Source organism: Anguilla anguilla, chromosome 2 (genome assembly GCF_013347855.1).
Source record: "Anguilla anguilla isolate fAngAng1 chromosome 2, fAngAng1.pri, whole genome shotgun sequence".
Classification (NCBI taxonomy): domain Eukaryota; kingdom Metazoa; phylum Chordata; class Actinopteri; order Anguilliformes; family Anguillidae; genus Anguilla; species Anguilla anguilla.
In genome coordinates, this window is record NC_049202.1 from 34158168 (window position 1) to 34182442 (window position 24275).

General features: G+C 45.1%; 1 protein-coding gene across 8 annotated transcripts in view; it reads right to left on the reverse strand.

The window, feature by feature from the left end:
* Window positions 1-23751, reverse strand: part of LOC118221020 (neurabin-2-like) — a 45234-nt gene extending 21483 nt beyond the window's left edge. For 3 of the 8 annotated variants that reach the window (XM_035405590.1, XM_035405589.1, XM_035405583.1), the window contains exons 1-2: window positions 23594-23751; window positions 20413-21931 (exon numbers count right to left, since the gene is read on the reverse strand). In XM_035405590.1, the coding sequence (XP_035261481.1) occupies window positions 20413-21882 (1470 nt within the window). In that variant the 5' untranslated portion in view covers window positions 21883-21931; window positions 23594-23751. Of the gene's footprint in view, window positions 1-20412; window positions 21932-22148; window positions 22367-23593 lie in introns of those variants that run through there. The other 5 variants (XM_035405584.1, XM_035405587.1, XM_035405588.1 and 2 more) reach the window with 5 other exon arrangements.
* Between the last annotated feature and the right edge of the window lie 524 nt (window positions 23752-24275).

Consider the following 24275-nt stretch of genomic DNA (forward strand, 5'->3'; position numbering starts at 1 on the left):
GCACAGAGCTACACCAGAGCTTAAAATGGGCTCACGCGTTGCGCAGGGGCGTCGCAGTGGGGAACTACACGACCAGCGGACACTTGGCAGGGCGGGGAGAGCGCGCAGTTGCCGTGTGACGCGAGCTGGCAGCTGGCAGCCACAGAGCCGGCTCTGTCCCTCAGGCGGACAAAAAAAGGACACGGTGACATTAGAGCGCGAAAGAGTGAGAGAGGATGAATAAATCAGGCTCGCAGTCACGCTGCATTGATCCGCCTGCGCTGCGACGCAACGATATTCTAAACTGACTGGGCAGACGTAGATGTCATAGCGCTCGACTTCACGTAAAGCTGACCTGTCTGACGAGCCGGAGATACACTACCTCTCTCGGCAGGGAAATTTAGGGCTGGGTCCGGGAGAACAAGTCTGTGCGTTAGAAGAACTGCCAAACTAAAGACTCGGCTGTTGTGGGTGCAAAGTGCATGTAAGGTGTAAAATATGAAGCACTTAATGTGTATTACGCATACCACATGGAGTCATTTTTACATCAACAGGAACCCACTGTAACACTAACTTCCCCTCACAAACAAGGAGTCATATCAGTTTAGTGTCAATTAAGTCCATTATCCTCATTCCAGTCCTGATGTGGTATGACAGCAGAGACACCAAGGACAGACTCTGATCTGGCAGTGTGATATCACCAACTGACCAGTAACCCTCGTGCTTCAAAGCACGACTTTCAGTGGAAACTGCATTCCACTGCAGACAATGGCGTTTTCCAAATGTGCCAGAACTTTCTCCCTGTCATATGAACATCCAGCCTTTTATCGCATTCCTTCACATTTCCTATACTAATAGGAGACAAGTTTATCAGTATTCATGGACCAATCCCCACACCCATTCCAAAAGTTCTAGCTATGATATATGTAATGCTGGTGGGGATAAATAACGTGAAGATTTTCACAATAAACTAATATCTACAGTTCAACTTCGGTTAGGTTGAGGTGCATTCAAATTTCACTTAATGGAAAATAAATTGCAATCTGTTTATCTGAGGAGGGCCTACATCAAGGCCAATCAACTAGTAGCTTGGGGGCCAAAAGTGGGCCAGTCGGTTGACAAAAGGTTGGCCCTTTGACCGCTGAGAATTATTTTTTTAATGTGAATCAAAAACAATATTGTGTCCAGCATCTGGACAGTCACAAAATGCATTGGTACCATGGATAAATAAAAACACTTGTCTTCCCCTGTTACAATCGACTATTATTCCTGTTACTAATGTTTCCATTTCCAATTGATTATGATTATGATCATGTTTTTTTCCCCGTATTTTAAAAAAATTTTTCAGAATACTTTTATTTATTTCATAGTGATGCCTACATGTTCTAAAATGACGATTTACCAGACACAATAAAACAAATAATAGCTAGCGATGGATATGATAAATGATAGCTATGCATTTTTAACAAATGTGTCTGTGTTGCTCATCATTCACATACACAACTTCTGCTTATGTTAAATGTAAATTGTGTAAATTGTTTGACCTGCATACACAAAAAGTCTTCCCTCATGAAACTTTAGTTGAAGAGCCCAGACCAACACACTGCTAAATGAGATATGCAGTGTAGAGGTCAGTTCAAAAAGTTGAGATGACTTTAAACTGAAGGTGGTGAAAGAAACAGGAAATACACCATGATAACAGGAAGTCACTCATACAAAATATAATGCTCAGTGCTCCCTGCTCTCATCCGCCACAAATGGTAGAAGGTTCACAGTGAACCACAGCTCTCACTTAGAGGCCCTCTCAATCATTCACATGACCTGGCTTGTGATCTGAAAATATTGAGCAAGCATAATTCTTTGAACGAAAATGCAATGTTTATAAATTGAAAAGGAGTGAGTTTTAATATTAAGCAGAAGGCCAAGCATCTGGTGTGCCACAGCAATTTTGGCCTCACAAAGGTTATGAATATCTCTCTCTCTCTGAATCACCTGAAAGGCGGTTTACAGAAATGTGCCCCTTCTCAGAAAAACAGACTGTTTACTGCGCTGACAGGCTGTCAGTAGGGTGTGATAAAGAGACAGTGCTCAGTTGCAAAACATCCCACTGGATGAGCATTATGTAAACCTTCGGTGATTACAGAGTAATTATGTTTGGTTTCACTGGAAAGCCGATGTCATGGGGGACAAGTTGGTGTCTGTGGTGGTGGGGTGCTGACTAAAGATCTTGATACCTATGAGTCAGCGCCCAGCCAGATACAAAAGGTTTGCAAAACACTGCTTGGGCCTGCATTGTTTGTTCGTTTGTTTCCTATTCGTGCATTATTTTTCTCCTCACATCCTGTGAGAGTAAGCCTGCTCCAATGTCTGAGCAGCAGCAGGTCTAACTGCCCCATTACATTACATTACATTACAGGCATTTAGCAGACGCTCTTATCCAGCGCGACTTACACAACTTTTTTACATAGCATTTTACATTGTATCCATTTATACAGCTGGATATATACTGAAGCAATGCAGGTGAAGTACCTTGCTCAAGGGTACATCGAACCTGCGACCTTTTGGTTACAAGTCCAGTTCCTTACCCACTGTGCTACACTCCGTCCTATGAAACCACTCCCAGCTCCCAGCCCCCTACCTCTCAGGGCTACGGTAGCAGTAACAGCGCGGTAACTGCGATGGCTTGGGAGCACTCCGGGTAATCTGGGCGCACGCCCCCGCCCGCCCGCGCAGCGACAGTAAGGACGAGAGTCCGAGGACAGAGCCGTCGGGCGCGGAGGAAGGCTGTCGCGCGGGCCCGGGGAACTAGGGCAGAGCCACCTTGCCCAAAGACGTTCCTCTCCTCTGTCCCAGACGTCGCGCTGCTGGTGCCGCCGGAGCTGGTTTCGCGACGCTGAGCTGCGGGCTGATGTGCCGCCGGCCCGTTCGTCCCGCCGGCCGCACGCGGCTGTCGTTTTGGAGGCGCCCGTGGAGCAGTAGGACTATTTTTGGTGGACGCGCAAAAAAAAACGATTCGAAAATCCACCTTCACGTTTACAAGCCGGTTCATTTCGCAGGTACATTACATTACAGGCATTTGGCAGACGCTCTTATCCAGAGCGACGTACAACAAAGTGTATAACCATAACCAGGAACAAGTATGTCGAAAACCCTAGAGAGAAGTACCGGTCCAAGTGCAGGGAACAACCGCATAGTTCAACTTGGACCCTGATGGTTAAACTGATTAACACTAACAACGAGAACGGCAACAACGCAATCTATGGAAAAAATACAAGTAGTCGTTAAGACAGTTAATGCACCTAGTCACCTACGAAACAGCTGCCTAGTAACAACCCTAGTAACAACCCTAGTAACAACCCTAGGTACAGAGGAGACAGTGATATATGACAATATAAAAAAAATCACATTGAAAAGTGTGAACAATGTAAAAAGTAATTGGGGTAAATTATAACTTTAAACTGCCCTACCCTATACTGTGCACATTTGGAGCACAGGAAAAAAGGATTTCTGAATGATACAAGTCTCTCAAAATCTCAAAGGTCACATCGATGATTTTACCTTGTGAGCAAAAAAATCACTTGTCATCACTGATGATGTAACTGCTGATAGCAGCAGCAGAATTAATTGTGATACGCACAGAAGAATATTATCTGCTCAAATTCAAGAAAATGCCTCCAAACTCATTGGGAGGCATTTCATCCTACAGCAGGTCAATGATCCAAAACATACTGATAAAGCAACAAAGGAGTTTCTTCAAAGCCAAAACTGGCTAAGTCATTCATCCGAGCTGAATCCGATTGAGCATGTGCTTCATATGCTGAAGAGAAAATCTGAGGGAACTGGCTCCTAAAACAAGCAGGAGCTGAAGAAGTGGACTGTGGATTTTCAGTTGCTGAACTTCCAGAAAAGGTCACGGCTTCCTTCTGAGGCTTAAATACAAGGTGTGTTCGCGTCACGTAACGAAAGCAACGGTTCTGACGTGGTTTGTGATTTCAAAGTTCCCGTTTGTTTAGGCTAGCGCAAGCTCCGAGAAGCCCTCCCCAGGAGTGTTTACACCGAACACTCTGCGAATGGCCAAGCGGATCTGCTGCCGGAGGCGAAACGTCAGAAACAAAGAGCAGCAGGAGAAACCTGATTCGTTACTCTGAATTTTTCAGCCGAAGCTTATCTGTTTGAACATGTTTCCACATTCATAGTACGCACGTGGCACATAGGAGAACACAGCAGCTTGGATTGATGGGATCAAGCACATTATGTTTTCCTCCACCCTGAGGTAAGAATTATATCCATACAGAAAAAAACACATTCAGATGTTTTTTTCAGGTCTTTTACCTTTGTGGGTGGGGCAACGTTCCAGTTTGGTTTATACAGATATTGATGTTCAGCTTTTCTTGAAAAACAATTAAGATCAAATGTTGCTTTGGCAGCCATGAGAGGCTATGTACACTGACGATTCTTACAGTACAAAAGGTCTCTGAGTGTTTATTTTTAGTAGTTATTTCTTCTTCTTTATTCTGATTGGGTACAGCGGCTCAAATGTCACACTTCCCCCCTCTCCTCCACTTTATGCTTCAGCCCCTCCCACACAGACATAAAAAAATGCAGACACTGTCGGACAATGCACTTATAGCAGTCTTGTCTCATTTTTACAAATCCTCAAATGAGTAGTTCCTGTGCAAAAGAGAAGTCAACAGCTGCAGAGACCCTGCCTTGTCTCCTTCCGATATTTCCCTCTCTAAAAACCCTCCTTTTTCTGCTGGCCCAGTGAGCTGCCTTCACGTCACAAAACATCCCAGAAGGAGCCCGAAAGGAACAGCTGCACCAATCAGAAGACACCACCGATCACAGGCACTTCAAACACCAACAGCACACTGCCTGTTAAAGCCTTTCCACTCAGATTAAGAGGGGAAAATTAGGGGCACATACACACACACACACACACACACACACACACACACACACACACGCACACACACACACACACACACAGAAACACACATATACACACACACAGACACATGGACACACACACACACAGACACACACACACACAAACAAACAAATAGACACACACACACAGACACATGGACACACACACACAGAAACACACATACACACACACACAGACACACAGACAGACAGACGCACACACACACACACACACACGCACGCACACAGTCACACATATTTCTATACAAAAAAAGTTATTACATAGATATAGACACACACGCACACGCACAATAAAAATGAGGTCTGGACGCCAGCTGCTAAAACAGCTTGCCTAAAAATATGAGTGCTTCACAGTGAGGGAATGACTGAGCCCTCTGCATAGCTGGAGGGAGCAGAGAACAGTGGGCCAATAAAGGTCACATATGCCATATACAACAATGCTACTAATAAATTCTTTAACAATACAGTTGGCTGGAAAACCAGTCACTGACAGAGTAACTGTGGGTTAACTTCATGTCACACGCAGGCTTCTGGACCGGTACGAATACGACCGTTTAGGTTCTCTTGCCTCAAAAAGGCAAACCAATTAAAAGCAGCCGCGTCTATTCTTTCCGAAGCTTGTGGCAGCCTTCCCTACGTTCCCATCCTAAACTGCGCGTACACAGCCAAACCCATATCAACAGCAGTACCGTCGGGAACGGCCAGCGCGTAGCGAACGCCATCGATGCGAGACGTGACTCGTGGTGCCGGGCGCTGACCCGACACCGCCGACCAAAACGTTCTGACGCACCTCGACAACAGCTACGGCAAATGAGCACAGACACAGCCACGAAGAGCAGCCGCCGCCAAACCCCTCTTAATGTGACAGTGATGCAAGTCCAACATGGACGATTACAGAAACGCATCGTAAAAGCAGAATGTGATAGCTGCACGAGCCGTTATGATGTAAAGTATAGTGTATCAGATGCCGAATTGTCTAACGGTCTGAGCATCTAGCAAGGAGCATAACTGCATACCCGTTAAGTACACATTCTGGAGCACAGTCACATAGCCTGTGGACCCTTGGGTGCCTCAGAAGCACAGTGCGCTGCCTCCCCACCCCCCAGGGTGTCCTTTCCCTTCACACCACGGCTCCGTGGAGGATCCTGCCCTCAGCACAGAGGGCATCTGGAACATTTTTTAAGCGCACGCACCAGGCCCGATGGACCGGAGGAATCCAGGCAGACACCGCAGGACACGCCCTCTGAGGGTACGCCCGCTGCCCCGCGGCCGCCGTCCATCGCACCGGACGCGCCGTACGCCCGCCGGAACGCACGCCGCGGCATTCTCGCACCGCCGCTTCGCCAATGACGCAGGAGGGCCCAGGCTCAGAACGCTGCTTCGGCAGTAATGATGGAGCGGCATTAGAGAAACACCGCAAAGTTGTTCTGTTTGACTTCCGTAGAACGCTTGGGCGAGGCACTTCAGCTCACTGCCTCGAGCAAACTCCCGGCAGTAAAGACGTGGAGCGCGGTACAGGCCGAACAGAGGAGGGGGTCTAAGCTTCGCCATGTGTCTTCCATCAGTACATATGCTGCAATGGCACTGCCATTTGCAATCACAGAAGCAAGCGCTACAGGCTAGGCAAGCAACCCATTCAGAGTATTGATGGGTCAGCGTGGCCAAAGCAGTCCCTGACCCATTGACAGGACATCAATGACCCCAAAAATGGGAGCTGGACAGGAGGATGTGAAGAGTGATTAAGAGAGAGAGTTTCACCATGTTTTAGCACAATTATGTGAAAATATTGAGCAAGGGGAGAGAACCTGAAATGTGACATACATACTTTTACAACATAAGATCTTCAGTTATCCTAATGAGAATGAGAAATGTACGTTGTTCAGATAATATTTCAGCCAGGCACTGGCTAGGATCGTGGGCTACATTCTAACTGATTGTCTACTGTAATTTAGGAAAGACTTGGCAGCAGTCCCAGCCTCAAGGACTGAGTAACGTAGCGACAGTAAGGATTGGCTTAGTCCCAGACAGTCAAACGCACCTAGACAGAGATGGAACGAGGGTGGGAAGGAGGTACAAAGATGAAGGGATTATTTTATGTACAATAGAGAGAGAGAGAGAGAGAGAGAGAGAGCAATAAGCAGAGCTTAAAACAGCTGGTGCATTTGAGGAATTTGCTTTTGGGCTTTTAAAAAAATTTTCCGAATGACTTCCATTCTACTGTAATTAAAGCCAGCAGAAACAGTGGTACACCACTGGTGGGAAGAGCGGTTTAAAATGACGCATGCAGAAACAGGAATGTATAGAATAAGGACTGTTAAAGATTAAATAAATAAATAAACACGGGAAGCTATTCCCTTTTTCTTAACACAAGGGGAGACCCGTGGGGAAGGGGAAGAGCACAATTACAATGCACCGCATTATTTTTGAAAAGGGTTAGTGTTCCAAATCAGAAGAAGAGTGGTGATGAGAGCATAAGAGAGAGAGAGAGAGAGAGAGAGAGCAAGAGATGGAGAGACAGCAAGAGAGAGATAGGGAGAGAAGGAGGGAGCAAGGGAGAACAAAGCAGGCAGTGTGAACTTCAGCCCTTCCAGCTGCTCACTCCATTTCAGTTTGAGATCAGATCACAAAAAAACAAAAACACATTTCAGGAAGAAGCTCTTCTTGTCCTCCCTACAACACCCTGTGTTTAGGCCAGAGACGTCATGGAGGGTGGCAGACAAAAAACCCTGCCCAGAAATTTAAAATCAGCATTTCCTATATGGGGGGAGAGAGTGACATTGCATGACAAAAATGTCCACCACAAAAACCAACTACATCTCAGCCAATGAGCCTCTTCGTTTCCCAGAGTACACACACATTCGTACACATGTCTGCATTAACAGCCAGTACAAAGACAGCTTTGAAGCAAACATTCCACTGCGACATTCTTTTCTGACAACAGCTCCTTTTCAGGGCCGATATTCTCATCCACGTACTGCAGCAGTTTATTTCTGGGACAAAATGGTGGTCATAAAACAGAAGCTGAATGCACAATCCAGAATGGTTCAGTCCAGTTCCCACGGCAGCAGGGACACTCCCAACCTCACTCCTCCCAGGAAGCAGGCACGGGCAGCTTCCTCCATGGAATTCCAAACAAAGCGAACATGATAAAATACAGGAAGTGACACACGGGTTCAAACCGTCCCCTCCACTACGCCGCCGCATGCTATTGTACGCTCAGGGGCCACGGTACCTGGTGCGGCGCTGGCTGATAAGGAGAAATGCCGAAATGCGCGTGGGACGAGAAACGCTTGCGAAAAAACCGTTTCACCACATTTCCGCCCTGAGGCTTTCAGAACAGCACGTGAGTGATTTTGAAACTTCCCCTCTCTCAACAGCGTGACCCGTACTCCCGCACTGACACGTCAACATGGCGACCTGACTACTCTCCATTTCCTGCTAGCCTGGCCTAGCCTTCTCATAGCCTCAGCAATATGTACTGCAGCAGTCATCTCCCATAGGACCTGCGAGCAGACAGATAGCCTATCTAAGCAAGAATACAACATAACGAGAAATCAACATTGCTCCGACGTGCATTTTGTGTAAGGAAACCTTAATTCAGGTCGTGCATCTCAAGGGACTTTTACAAGCCATATGTTTTCAGCTACCAATTAACTCCTCTTATTCTGATCATTCAGGTTCTTGCCCAAAACAATCACAGCCCCATCAGCGCTGTGTAAAGCAACTGTAGAAAGCTGGCGATAAAACACGAACAACAGTACTTTTAGTTAAAGCCGTACACTTGTGGGCATGGGGACTGACCAAATTGAGCCAGATGGAAAATGAAAACAGAAATGAAAAAAAATTGAGATGAAGGATAGAGAATAGAGGATAAAGAGTTGAGATATGAAGGCCGTCACACTGCACTGCGTGGACTGGGGGTCTATCAGACTCTTCACAGCGCAAGCTTTTGAACTGCCTTCAATTTGAATGATTTCATTTGGGCGTGAAAGTAAACTACATGTATTATGGCTTATTTAAACATAATGCTTAATTGTAGAGGTTACATCAGTCCATACCAGTTTTATACCCAAAATCTTTTGAAACATTTAAATAAAATATTTAGGTAAAAATACAACTTACTTTTTAGAAAAATAAAACCCCCTGGAATTTGCTAGGATTTTTTTAAAATGACAAAGATACACTGAGGCACGGATGTGCCAAACTTCATGCATTACAATTTGACAGCTAGTTGAAATGAATTTTCTTTCTGGGTAGATACGTGCACAAATAATGATGGGCCCATATGACCAAACTCATGTTTTTCTTCCTCTCTAGTCTCACCTTTTTTCCTTGCAGAACTTCCCACACAGTGAACCCTGCATTGAAAAGCTCTCTGACGCTCTGGACTCAACTGAGAAATCACTTTGGTGCTTTGCAGATAAAAACCTTTAAACCTCTGAACGTCCATCGGCTCCTATCCTATCCATGCATGTTTTGGCAGGTCTGTGCCAAGCATGTTTATTCTTCATCTATCTGTATAAACATGTCTGATTCAGCTTCAAGTGCTACATCTCTCGATAAAGAAATGCCTGAAAAAAAGGTGTCACCAAGCCCCTGCCACACCATATCCTATGTGTGGTAATAAGCACATCTCAGATCACATTTTCTTTAGCTGTGTGTGATACAGGATCACATACATGCTCAAAACAACTGATCCTTACCCCATTATTGCTACATTCAGAGACAGATATAGGTTAGATGGCTAGAGGCTAGATCAAGCTCAACAAACACCTCATGCACCTCATGTAACATTCGCTTATCTGGTAACTATTCAAATTACTTCATTTGCCTGTATATTTGCTGTCCCTCCCCCCATTCACAAAGAGTGAGAGGCATACCAGTAAAACTGGAAAGGATAAGGTCGGTAATACACAGCTCTTCAGAAAAGTAGACTTATGTACAGCAACTTTTTAAAGCTATGCAGCAGATTTGCCAATTTCTCCAAGCTTCACATAATTTTGTTTATTATTTACAGTTCCCATACCGGTCTGCCAGTAATTTCTTCTTTTTCTTTCACTCCCATTTCTGAATTCTAGATCCAGCTGGAGGAAAAAAAAGACTATGTTGCCCTTTCTGCTTCATTTCTCTTTTTTACAGCAATTACTCAACGGCTAATGGTGCATAGCACTTTACACACGCTAAGCACTTACCTTTAGGGAAAGCAGACACTACACATCCACTATACTGGCAGTAGAGACTTATGGTCTTGGCTTCAAGGGCAATCGAGGATTCACTTTCAAGAAAATTATATAGTTAGTTATAAAGCAATAGGCACATGTGAATAATAGAGAAAAACATTGACCAAAGAGGGTTCAGCCCATTTTGGGTCGGCATTCCATCGCTCTCTAGCAACCCCTGCCAGTTGATCGGGTGCTCATTGGACTGCATGCCAAAGCCGCATATGAAAACTCTTCCAGTTAGGCGCTAATATTTTAAATAAATAAATACATTTTAGTGGGGATTTCATTAAAACATTTTTTTTTTTCTTGGTAAGCTTTCCTAAAAATGTGACATTGAAAGAAATGGCATAACACTCTAAAACCTTGCGTACAGTTGACAACTGTAAGCAAAAAATGCTGACTATCAGTAATGAGGACAATAAAATCAGTAAGTTAATGTCATACGGAATGTAGCCTGTGTTCATTACAGAGAAACTGGGGGAAAAAAGATAGTAAGTGAAAAGCGTTAGAAGAATACACAGGAAGAACTGCCTTTGCCTTTAACACTGCCTTACACAGCTGTGAGAGAACATCGCCACCATGGAGCCTAGCATCAACGGACACTAGGTGTGGGCGTCTGATTTAAACCCTGGCCAATCCCAGCCTAATTTCTCTACAGTGGAACACACCAACCACTCAAAACGTCCACCAAACACATATCTGCTTCCAGTTTCACTGACGCATTTTTACAGCATTTCCATGAAAATATCCAAAATATGCGATTATGCAAGTATGTTTATGCTATTATGGACTCTTTTTACAATGGAATGAAAGTGAAATGGTTCAGGTTTTGGCAATTCAATGCAAATACCCAAATTTTTGCGATATACCATTATGTAATTAAGTGTATTATCATTAACCTACTCTGTTTTGCCTATATGGGCAGACTGAACCAAGAATACCAAATTCCAAACAGAGTACCACTATTCCTGTAGAATGACCCCTTACAACGTGTTAATCCGTTAGTACCTATTTGCCCCCCAATTCTGGCACTTACAAAATGTAACCCTTCAACAAATATTTCAACTGTTCCAATTTTTTATTTTTGTCACGCATTGAAATTTTTAAAAATAGCCTACATCTCAGTGCATTGAGGTGGTCTCTTTGAATATCAGAACTTTACCAGCTAAATGTAGCTAAATTTAGGGAGACCACGTGTTGAGTTGATGGTTGCAGTAAAGCTGGACCGTCCGCGGTCGCTGTCATGCAAAGTCACCACCGAAGCCCTATTTTGAGCCAGAAAAAACCCCGTAAAGGGAGCGTTCACAGTGTGCCAATGCAGCGTTGAGTGCAATCACAGTCAACAGCGGCACAATGGTTCCATATAGGGCACTTACGCCACTGGCCACAGTGTAGGGCGAACAGCCTCGAGGAGTTATGTCAGTCGTCAATGCGATTCTCGGAGGAAGACATCAAAACCATCCTGTTCTCGTCAAGTTAATTAAATGCACTAAACTGCTCAAAAGCTCTGTGTCTACCAAGCTCTTCTCTTTCTTCAGTCGAGTCTTTCTGAAGTTACCCCGGTAAGGATTCTTTCCGCAACACTGACATCTTACTGTGCCCGTTCATTCACCCCCACCCCACCCCACACGGACACACACAGGGACACACCGCAACAGAGACAGACATTACAGACACACACAACGCTGAGAAGCTCCAGGAATTACACCCCCCCCCCCACCCCCGACACACTCTTTGTTAATCCTCAACAATCATTTACAGAGTCAGCTCCCCTCACATTTCAGATGAGAGCCAGAACTGCCGCGTTCTTACAGAGCGTTCAGCTACACGTGGCTCAAGCTGGAAAAAAGGCAGTAGGCTTGTAATGCGAGTCCGACACAGAGTATCACTTATTTAGGCTCATAAATGCAGGAGGAAGCCTGAAATGGGTCAACCACTCCGTGTGAATCAATCAATGTTCCTGTTTTTTTATCAAAAGGTGAAAGGTGCCAGTACACTGGGAGAGAAAGAGAGAAGGAGAGATGGAGAATGGGATAGGGGGGAGATAAATTTTTAAATTCTTCCAAGCATCACTTTTTTACAAAACAGAAAATAACTACTTTGGCAGCAAACTATTCAAATGTCTATGACTGGATGCTGAGGCTTGCAGACAAACTGTGCCTCTGCATGCCTTCATAATACCAGAGCAGATGGTCAGGAGATGTTTTGGCAAACTAACTGTTCCGAGATCAATAAAAAGGTGGGAAGGTGCGTCCCGGGGGTGGGGGAGGACAGGTGGCGCAGGGGAAGGGCAGTCCCCGTGAGCCTGGCATAAAGGGACGCCCATCCATCTTCAGCCCTCTGGCCCAGGGGGGTCCCCCCCTGCATGCGCACAAGCGTAAAAGTCTCATTATTCAAAACGGCCGAATCCAGCTAACGCTCGAGCCGAAAAAGGCTTCGACGTTCAGTCGATTTAGTCACTTGACGTTGGCGGCGGGCGGTGTGTACTCTACGCTGCGGCTTGTAACGCATCACTGTCGCGTCAGACATAAAGAGTCCTCTGTGTGCAGTCTGAGCAAGTTCGGTCCCTCGCCCTCATTCGGAATGAGCGAAGCCTAGATCTGGGCACTGAGGGTGCCCCGGTGGAATGCGCATTTGGTAAGGCATTTCACGAAACCCCTTCACAAGAGCGTACAGAGAAAGAGCGCCAGAAGAGAAAGAGCGCCAAATTCACAAATATAACAAAATGCAGACGGAGGTTTTTTATTATGGGAAGTGCGATATATAGTACTTTTTGAGTGAGAAAAAGGCAAAAATTCAGCATTCCCATTTACTCCTTTACAACCAACTTTACAACTCCTGACTGACCTGTCTTAATGCGAAATACATTATTTTTCTCCAGTAAAGGTTGATTGGCACAATATCGCAAAAGGTCTCTCTGTAAAGTGCTGAGAGAACATAAACCCTTGTTCCAGAACTATTTTCATTTTGTTGCTCAGATAAAAATTGGATTCTGAAATGGTGTATGTTAAAACTGATACAAATAGCAGATTATAAGAGGTGAGATCTGAAAAACAATAATTTAAACAAAGTTTCTTGAATGTGAATAATGTGACATAAATGTTCATTTTTTTATTTTTAAGGAGGAATTTATCGGGCACTAAACAAAGCACTAAGGTCACCAAGACTGGTGTGCTTTTCATCCATTGTGGCCAAGGAGAATATACTCCCATATTTGTATTCCAATCAGTTGTCCAAAACATTAATTTTGCCCTGACAGGCTGTGAGCAATACCGCTTTTGAATTGCAAACTGGTGTGGGGCAGATCTATTTCTGAAGCTCAGAAAATACGTACTAAATACTGGCACTAGCCATGAGTACTCTCTGATTGATCTTTCTGTGTGCCACATGAAAGGGTTTTCCAGTAAATCAGAGGTAAAATATCACAGTTGTTTTGGGTCTGGGTGGCGACCTACTTCATGTAAAAAGCCAGCACTCTAACCTTGATTTAACAGAGACATGTTAAATAATATTATTTTTTAGTAGATGAGAGTGGAGTCTAAATCTGTGAGGCAGAAAATGAAACTCACTATCAAACTTCGCAGGAAATGCTAAATAAAGGACAGTATTTATATCATGCTTTTCAGGATCACAAAGCTCATTACAGCGAAGAGGAAGAAACTCACCTCGACCACCACTTACGCACACCTCACAGCCTGACGAGGCCTATTGTGATAATCCCTCTGCCATTTTGGCTCAAGGTTTACCATCTGCCAAAGCAAATGTTGGTATACTCTGAGACCACACCAAAAACATAAACAGCACTTTCTCTCCATGAAAAACTAAACCCCAACTGACCAGTGATAGAAAGAAAGGGACAGCCAGCAAACACACAACCCCAAAGGAGCATGTACGTGTGAAAATGTGTATTGTTTATTATTAAGTATAATATATATATTATGTATTTTTACAGCAAGAATGCCTCTGTTCTACGTAAGTCAGTGTACAGCTTACTACAAAGGCCAGCAACTTGCCAGTGGGCATTGATCAGGGGGATCATTCTCATCTTCTCACCTATATGAGTTCCCAGGCATCCTGCAAATTAATGTCAGATGTGCATAAGGCATAGTCAGGGCTTCACAGTGATTGTCTGGGCATCTCCTTGCACAGACAGCCTTGCAAATGGTACATTTGGGGTTCTTCCATTAAAGATCTGGTGTTGCGGCCAGCAGGTGTTGTGGTTTTTAGACCGCTGTCCCATTTGTTCAGATAATGGGTGAAGTAGCGCTAGGAAATGTACCCATCGCTCACTCACTGCAGGGTAGCTCCTTCAACAGTGAAGAGCAGTAAAAAAAAAAAAAAAAGCTTTATCGCTAGAGGTCAAGAAGTCCAGCTGCTGACAAGTTTCTTTCGGTTAATGTTCTTCGAGTGAAGGCATGGATTGTAATCTGGTTAGGATGCTATTTCAGGTGTTTTACCGAAAGGTAAGAGGGAAACCTACAGGACTGCAGTGCTCAAGAACTAGAGAGACCCACATCTCATTTCAGCCTCTCATGGAGGAAGGAAGTAAAAATGCCTGTGGCATTACTGCTGTACAGCTCTGTGCTGATCTAATATCCCCCAGACTCAGGATACGTCCCATTATTTCACTAATCTGAAATTAACGTGATAAAACACAAACCAATATTCCCCTGGAGACACTGGCGCTTCCTGGAATCAATTTTACAGAAAAGGTTCACAGCTCATAAAAGTGGAAAGAAATCAAATTAACAGTGTTTCGGCCACGCTTTCACCTTGATTCCAAAGCTCGATGATTCTACATTCCTTTAGACATTTGCTACCGCAGATTTTCTAGCTGCCAGGGCAACACCAGCGTTTCTGTTGCCGCAGTAGTTAAATGAATCCATTAACTGGCCAGCACAGAAGAACAGGTGAGGTTTATCTGCACCAGCACAAGGCACAAGAGTCTAAAGCCTTGTTCACACTTCGCCGCACGACACTTGCCAAAAATACAAATTAGGCTTAAGAGTTATGGTGGTCGCAGAAAGCAGAAAGTCACTTCCTGTTCATTTGAGGGTGCTCATTTCACAAATGAGCTGCTGTGGGCTGAGCGAGTCAGAATGTGGTTTGTCTGTCAGCCACGCAATGGCTCCTCATTGGTGAGCTGCTCAGAGATGCAGAGCAAAGGCAAGGCCCTTTAAGATAAAGATCTCAATCAATGCCTTCAAGTCCCTCACTGAAAAATATCAGTGATGCATTGTTAAAAAAAGTCTTCATAGTTCTCTGCTTGTCACGAAGCATATCTTTGCAGGGACAAGCATAATGCATGATGGGTAATTTCAATACACAGGAAATACTCGAATTCTGGTGTCCACAACTGGTTATCTTCCAATGCTAATTTGTGCAACTCTGCCTTTTATTTATTCTATTTACTTAATATATTTGGAAACAAGGCCCCAAGTCTGTTTAGGAGGAGGATTGAGTTAAAATGTAAAGCTCATTATCTCATTATCCTGTGCCTCAACCCTGAAAATCAAAATGGAGAATCTATAAAGTACACTGGTTCATAGCCCTTAAGGCCTGAAATAGCCTCTTGGGAGACAACCGCCATGGGACAAAGAACTTTAACAACACAAAAAAACACACACACTCAAAATGCGAGTCCAATCTTGCCCAAACACTGCACAGAGAACATAGAAAAGACAGCCCGATCCTGCAGTTCCCTGAAAAAAGAAAGGAGGAGGCAGAAGGTCAATGTTGTCACGAGCGAAGAAGGCCATCGCCCTTCCCTGTGACAGAAGTCCTCTTCTCTGCGTGAACACTGTTGTGCAAGCCCACTCCAGATGTCTGTGACGCTGCTGCCGCAGAGTTTTCACTCGCTCTCTCAAAGTAGGGGACTGGGGGGGTACACGCTGGCCTTAGCCGACTGAAGAAACCCCCTACTGGTTCTCCATGGGCCACTTCCTCCCTTTGATGGGATAAGAGGACCAGAAGTCCCCAAGTCTGTTTGGGAGGAGGAAGCTCTTAATAACGGGGGTCACATCAACAAATACACATCGGCACTGCCCTCCATGGCCAGCAGGTCACTTGCAGCCATTTTACACTGAGCTGGAGTCAGCCTGGCATGAGGTGAGCCAATCACAACCTGTGATGTCGTAGAGGTTCCTATTCTATACAGCTCCATTGCTTTCCTGAAACATTACGTACTAACAGGACTGGACAACAATGCCTCGCAAAATGCTGTTGACTGCCCAGATGGCTATGACTGCCTTCAGTCCTTGGCTGAGGTTTTTTCCTTAAAACAAAATGCATGTAAGTAAATAAAAAAAAAACAGAGTAGTCGTTGTTGTTGTTTGCCGATATTAGCGATGCCAGCCACGCTCCCAAACAATAGCCTCACAGCTTGCCGGCTCCACCCACAGCTTACTTGTAAGTAGGCCAGAGCCAGTATCGCAAGTGGGCTGAGCCGACCCCGATCGGGATGACACAGAAGACAGTAGAAACCGGGCTCAAGCCTGACCTTAGCCTGGTTTCTGTTCTTCAGTGAAAAAGAAAATGAAAACGAAAGGGGCTACAGACGTGTTAGAGTGAGAGGAGAGCAGCGATCGGCGTGACTTTACACTACTCGGATAAACCCGCTGGACAAATTGCTCTGTCCGGGACCCGTGGACAAAGAGCTGTGACAGAAGGAGATAAAATGGGTTGGATGCAATGCACAGCAATGGCACTGCTAATAGATTATGCCGTTTGTTAACACCGGGGATTCATGAAGATGATTTCAATTCTCTCTCCCGATTGAGGCCAAATGCCATTTCCTACAATTTGTTGATCACTTTACTTTCGAAACAACAGACAGGCAGGCGTAACGAATCACAAAGACAACTCATCTAGCCCCAGGCTATGTAGCGCTCAATACTCTATGCAGTCATATAAAAGAACAGATGATATGAAATAGATTAAGGATTTTACCAGGTCAAACAGAAGAAAACATCACTGACATTGAAAGACTGCTTTATAATTCAACTGCGAAAAACAACACACATGGTTAAACGTAACCATGTTTTATTATATTATACCATCAATGAAGTAGGACTGATCATAGCGATCACATATGTTTTAACTTGTCTCTTAACAATCCACGTATCGATACAGTGATCAAAGTATTGATATGTTTACAGTTTTTAAAAAAATTTATTTGAATGAAACGTGCATTTGTATTACTACAGTACTGAGTTTTAAAGCGAAGTTTAAGCGCAATAACTTAAACAAAGAATTCATAATTTGAAAGTGAATAGTTTTTCTTTGTGTGGGAGAATTCCGCATTGTTTCCCTGTCACTTTTACTGTTCACAAAATACAACTCTTCTGTTCGAAGATGTGTTTTCTCTGAATGACATACGATTCAGTTTTAAAAACTTTTTCAAAATTTACATCCCCATGTGTATGTTGAGACATGTATTGTGTCATGACCCCCATAATGGGATAAATTTTGTATGACGAGGCACCCGACAATACCCAAATCTACAGTGCAGGGCTCTGAACCATTATATCAATGCATAGGACGAGCAGATTCCAGACAAGAGAGCATAAAACATCAATAAAACCCAAAGTCTGCATCAATCTGCAGGAAAAGTGATGTGGGAAAACTCCAGATGAGCAGTTCAACGAATTTGGTGACCCTACAAATGCTTCACCAGGAAGGGATGCTGTAAATGCCGATTTTACGAAAGCCTTTTTTTGCCACTTCACTCACTTGCGCGGCGGATGAATCCTGTGATACTCACCGTGCTCGTCTTTAATAAACATTTAAACAAATTTAACGTCTCTGCAGCTGGCATTCATTCGTAGCAATTCTTATGCCGAGAGCAGGTTTTAAAATTCAAATCCCAAGCCCTTGTTCGAGTTTGGAATCGTTAACAGTGGAGCACATTGTTATCAATAGCCCGCAACCGGCAGGCAGGAGTAAAACAATGGCAAACAGATCAGAGTACCGAAACACTGAGGCACATTCATGGATTCAAAGTTGTGTTTGTCAACACAAAATGGATGCAAACTAGGAAAAATAGGCACCCAAAATGCACCCCCTGGAAAATGTTCTACGCACATAAATTAATCCTTTTTCAGGAACACCTACTTAAGCACAGAGGCTAACGAGGCTGTTTTTTTTCAACAGTCTGATAGCAGCATCGCCACCCACACGAACTGGGCACCGACGCCAAGGCGCTGCCTCCGTGACGGTCAACACCACGCTCTTATTCACACCACCCCGCGCCTCGACAGAGTCGGCTCTGGCGCGCGCCGTCCCCACGCGTCCGGTCTAACAGAAGAGCCCGCTGCGTACCCAGCCACAGAAATGAAAATCAATTATCTGACTTCATTTAAACACACTTAATGCATTCCCCAGACACTCGGGGCTGGAAAGGACAATAGAGTGGGCTGTCTCTGTAATCCCCATTCTGTGTTCAGTTTGAATACAAAGCTTTATATCACGTGCGCTCGGGCACAGTGCAGACCTCCATGTTAGTGTGGATTACTCCGTGCTGTACGCGGTACCAAGCTATTTTCAAGATGTTCTTCGAGGCCGCCAGAGAAGGAGAAGGGGTGCCGTAAGGACCATTGTGTTTCCATGGCGTTTTCCTGCATTTGTTGTCTAAAAACGGGGGAAGCGACCACCGCACAAGCACAACCAATTCAATAAACAAATTTGATATCCTACATGTTTCCATATTTGTCACAGCAAAGAACCTGCTGTAAATCCCAGTGAATCCAGTTCATTCTGACTCCGAGATAAAACTATTCGTTTAGCAGGAGCGAAAGAAACAAGAGAAATGAACAGCATCTCCTTACTGCATCTGGGAAACACATTTTGTTAAGCAAGAACACTGGTGCATCAAACAAGCCAATTCCTTGATGAGTGCAAGGTGCTCATTTATAGTTAAGCCATTTTCTGAGGGAATCAAGGCGATGGTGGGTAATGCTCAGAAGGAAATGTGCCTGCAGCTCAAGCATGCGTATAAAGAGCACAATTAAAGAAATTCAGAAGGCCGATATGACCTCTGACCTCTCACCCAATAGGTTGTGGAGGTTCTCTTCACACCCAGAGGGGACAATGAGGTGAACCATAGAGAGCATTGTTGGAGCCTTGAGGATCAGTGGGCAACAACAAATGATATGTCATGTGTATATACAATGTGTACAAACACATGTGTGCACACACTCAAACGCACACACACACACTCACGCATGCACACACAGACACACGTACACAGATAATTGTGTCTCTCTATTGCCCATTTGATAACTGTTGCTAAAAATAAAAATATAGCAGCAGTACAATAGCATGCTCACAAGTTGCTGTTCCACTCAGCTTCGCCCACAGAACAATTACAAGTGGGTGCTCATGTGGGCAGAAGCACCAGTCATGAACTTACGTGTGCTTACATTAAATTTCCTGTTGCAGAACTCATACATTTGTATTTCTGGTGACACCGCTTCAATGCCACAGTTCAATCTACTTCAGGTTTATCAGTGCTTGTGTGTCCTAACCTGCATCCTAAAGCATCAGGACAGAGTTTTTCACTCTTCACTGAGGACAAGGACACACTTTAAACACCCAGGAAATATCTTCAAATGGTCCCATATGAACCTAAAGGCAAAACAGTCCCCTACATATTCCAACCTGGCATGTGTCGTGAAGCGGTTTTTATTAAAAAACAGGGCTGACAAGTCAGCCAGGAAAGAGCATGGTCTATGAGATCCTCCTGTGTCTGACACATTGTGCCAAAGCTGACAGAAAACAGAAAAAAAGTTGATTTAATAAGCTCTGACAGATATTACAAAACCCTCTAAGTGTACAATGAGCTAGCCAATGGCAGAGGAAGCTGGTTTTCAATTAATGGGTGTCCATGAAAGGAGCACAATTTACACCACAAATTACACCTGATGTGTCTTAAAATCAGTCGTGGTTCTCAGGTCACAAGTTAAATACCACATCACCAACGGTCGTTCCTTTTCAACGCCACCACCAGTGATGTCCCATTAGAGTCATTAACAGCTTGAAATATCCAGATAGCTACACACATACAGTAATACTTACACTTACAATAAGAGAACTGCTCTCTGTGAAAATCATCAACTTCTTTATCAGTTCAAATAAGCTTGAGTAAAAGAAGGAGTACGGGCAGTCAGTTGCTAGTCAGTGCTCTATATATACGTGCTGTGCATTCAAAAATATGTATGTATATTTAAACTCTTCCTTGCCCGATGCCTGTGTCAGGACTCACCTTGATTGGCTCGATGCTGAAGCCAATCTTGCGGCTGGGCGGCGGATCCTCCTCAGCAGGCAATCCCGGGACCTCAGAGCAGGTGGACTCCGGCTCGTAGGCTTCCTCCTCTTCCTCCTCGTCATCGAGCTGGCTCCCTCCGGAGTCCTCCCCAATGCCGCTGTACGCACTGATATCCACCAGGTCGCCTTCAGAGTAATCCTCCTTACGGGACTCCTCTCCTCTGTCCTCCCCTCCCTGTGGGGACTCATCTAGCTCATCCCCCTCTCCTTCCTCCTTGCCCTTTGCGGTGCAAGGGCCCTCGGGGGCCGACAGGCCTGCTTCACCGGCCTCCTTCTCTGCAGCTGCTTCCCCGTTCTCTAGCGAGGCGTGAACCTCAGCCTGCACCACTCTGCTCCCAACCTCCAGGCCACCAGAGTCTTCCTGCCCCACCGGTTTACACTCCTTTTCGATTTGATCCCTGGCACTGGAGTCTATGCCCTCCTTTTCCCTGCTGCCCCCCAACTCTGGCATGGCCTTGTGCAGGTCCCCAGTGGCGCCCTCTTTTCTCAGTCTGTCGGAACCAGGTTCCTCCTTAGGCTGGGAGTTCACCTTGCTCTTGGGGCTCCTGGGTGAATCCTCTTGGTCCATTTCATGCCCGCCGTCCTCCTGGTTTCCCTGCGGGAAAGTGCGCGCCCTCTTGGAGATGATTTTGGAGTTGAGGACGCCCACCTTCCCAGGTGGAGGGCTGACCCCCCGAGAGGACAGCGGGGAGACAGAGGAGGGTCGGTGCAGGTTGTTGCGGAGGTCGCCCTTTTCGAACTCGGCGCTCAGCTGGCGGACGGTGGGCGAGACGGCCTCGGTGGCACCCGCGTCCAGGCTGTCCAGAGACTCCGTGCTGCCGTTGAAGGGCACCAGGTAGTCCAGTCGGCCATCCTGGAAGCCGGAAGCCCGCTCCTTCTTCAGCAGGATGCGGTTGGTGGCCGCCTGCTTCTCCTGCATGTGCCGCTGCTCGAAGATTTTGCGGGTCTCCTGAAGCTTGGAGATGCCCGAGGACCCCCGTGACTGGCCACCATCTCCCTTGGGATCAAAGCGGCTGGCCCGCTCTGAAACACTTGAGCCCAGCTTGAGCAGAGCGCTGTGGTCCACGTTCTCATTAAGGCTGCTGGCCCTGGGGAGGGACAGGCGGACCGACCGGTCGTTGGGCTTTGCTGGGTCCTCGCCCTCACCTGGCACAGAGGTGCCCATCTGCATGAACATGTTCTTAATGCGGTGCACATTGGAGCCATATCTGCGCCCACGAGCAGCGGCTTTTGCCTTGGCATCCTGGCTATCCCCATTAGCAGCACTGTTTAGGGCGTCCGTCGCCTGTTTGAGTGCCTGAATCCCCGCCTCGTAGGCATTCCGATGCGGAGACGGGCTCCTCAGTGTGGAGCTGGAGTTGGAGCTGCTGTTAGCGCTCGCAGTGGACGGCGACTCGGTCTTCATCATGGTTAATCAAGCGTCGCCGCAGAAGAGCAGTAACGGCATAGCTCCCCTTCTTCCCCCAGTGGCAGCGACAGTAAGTCAGATCCAGCAGTCAGCACAGAAAAGAAACAAACAGGAACAGAAAATTAGTAACAGAAAAATAGAAGTACGGAATGCTCTGGCCTTTGCATGTAAATACAAGCGGAAAATTTTAATAGCGTAATACAGGGGAAAAACGGATGCTTGGTCATCTGCTACAGTGAACGCAACAGACAGTAAGGTATACGTACTATGTGGAAAATGACCGCGACTGCAAAAAAATAAAATAAAATAATGAAAGAATTCACCGCAACCTGCTAAGCGAATAACAATTTAGAGCACCAGTGATCCCCGGATTTTCCACTCGCGACGGATTGCTTGTTCTTAATCCCTCTTTTATTACATCATTTTGATCTCTTGAATTTTTTCAAATGCTTTATTGCAGAGTTCTGGTCCTCCCGCAACAGCAAACCCTGCTGCAAAGAGGAAGACCGCCCCTGGGTCTTAGCGTGAGCTGGTTTCCAGTTTCCGCTGTCTTCGTCTTTCATATTTTTCATATCTCGATTGTAGTTTATAGTTAGTATTAAGTATTATGGTATCTCGGAGAAAAATGGGCGTAACTTGTTCTATCAACACGAATCATTTCGCGTGATATTATTACAATTAAGCCACGGTTTACTTCATTTTTGATGTGTCGTTGTCGTTTACCTCCAAAACTCCCCTAGCTTTCTTGCCGTCACGCATTTTCAGACGCAAATATAAATGTTATGTTTGGATGTGATATTGTATCAGTCTTAGTGTTAATGAATACCTATGTATATAGTGGCTAAGTTGGTGTTAGGAAATGGAATTCAACTGCCATTGGAACTACGCCGTTTTTTGTTTCTAAAAGGGATTCCCCGAATTTCCTTTCATTAAAATGTCACTTCTGTTTTTGTATAAGTGCGTACAGATAATAAAATAGCTTGAGTCAGCACCGTAGACAATACATGCAGCGCAATAAGCATACACAAAGGTTCTGTAGATCGCGGTTTATCCCTTTGCAATTTCATTGAAAAGTAGTGTCATCTCACACAAACTGTTTTCTTATGCTACAGCATAGAGCCTAATTAAAGTGCAAATGGTAGGCATATTTGTCTCACTGTAGGCATATAAGACAACAATGATCAGTTTTATGAGACGTACAGAGCAGTTTCCACATGGCTTAATACACCATCATGCCCAATAGTTAATTTTTATTTAAACATTAGTTTTGATAAGCCTATGCATTGTTTTTCAATTGGTGGCTTTGTTAAAGAGAAATACGTCTTGCGACACACGTTAGGCTACACACAACCCCCTCTGGGTAAGACAAATGAATAAACTGAGCAGCACTCCTGTAAATTTCCATTTCAACCACATAGCATACCTCTCTGATCATAGTAAACATACAGCTGACTTATAGTAGCTACTGACGCAATTTAAGTGTTCGGTGTTCGACCTAACAGATTCTGTCAAAAGGCATTAGGACCCTGTGGAAGATAAGGGCCTAAACCGTCTTGTCTAATGATGCCTTGGTTTTGCTACGTTGCTTCCTATAGCCTATTTGGCTCTTCAAGATATCAGTAGATCATCAAGAATCAAAACAGACGGGGGTATTAAATAGCCCGTGCATTTGAAAGCTGATGGGTCAGCTCAAAACGTCCAACGACAGTACCTTGGCTCCAGTATTGAAAGGGCTGCTAATTCAGGGTCCGTCCGTTGGTTGTTTCATTGTGTCCACGCTGTTTTCGCTCTTTGATTCCGCACGAGCACTCGGTAGTGCCGCCTGCCTTCTCTCTCTCTCTCTCTCTCCGCCTATCGCTCTTCGCGCTCCCCCTCCTCTTTCTCGCAGCCTCCACCACGAACATATGGCATCACAGCTATCATTAACCCATACTGAAATATTACATATAGGCCTAGGGGAGAGCGGGGCACGCTGGGACACTTTTTAAATTAAGCTTATTTATTTAGCAATGATATGGGTTGTACTATTTTTGCTATACATGTATAGATGTGTCTGTTAGCTACAAATAAACACCAAAACTAGATTTCCAGCACTTACCAGTTTCTTACAGTTTTGCCGAAAGTGGCGGATGTGAAAATGTTCCAACGTGCCCCACCCATGGGGCACCATGAACACGTAGTGGGGCACGTTGGAACAGTTTTGTATATTACCTTAAAAACGTATGCAAAAAACATTATCTTCATAGAACTACATGTTCTGTGATACAAACATGTTTTTTCCCCACCTGCATGTATTATTTATAGACTTTTATGTATTTCTAATGTATATAACAACGAAGGAAGTAAAACCGGCGACCCGGTTCAAAGGTGAATATTTAACTGAGCAGCGTTAT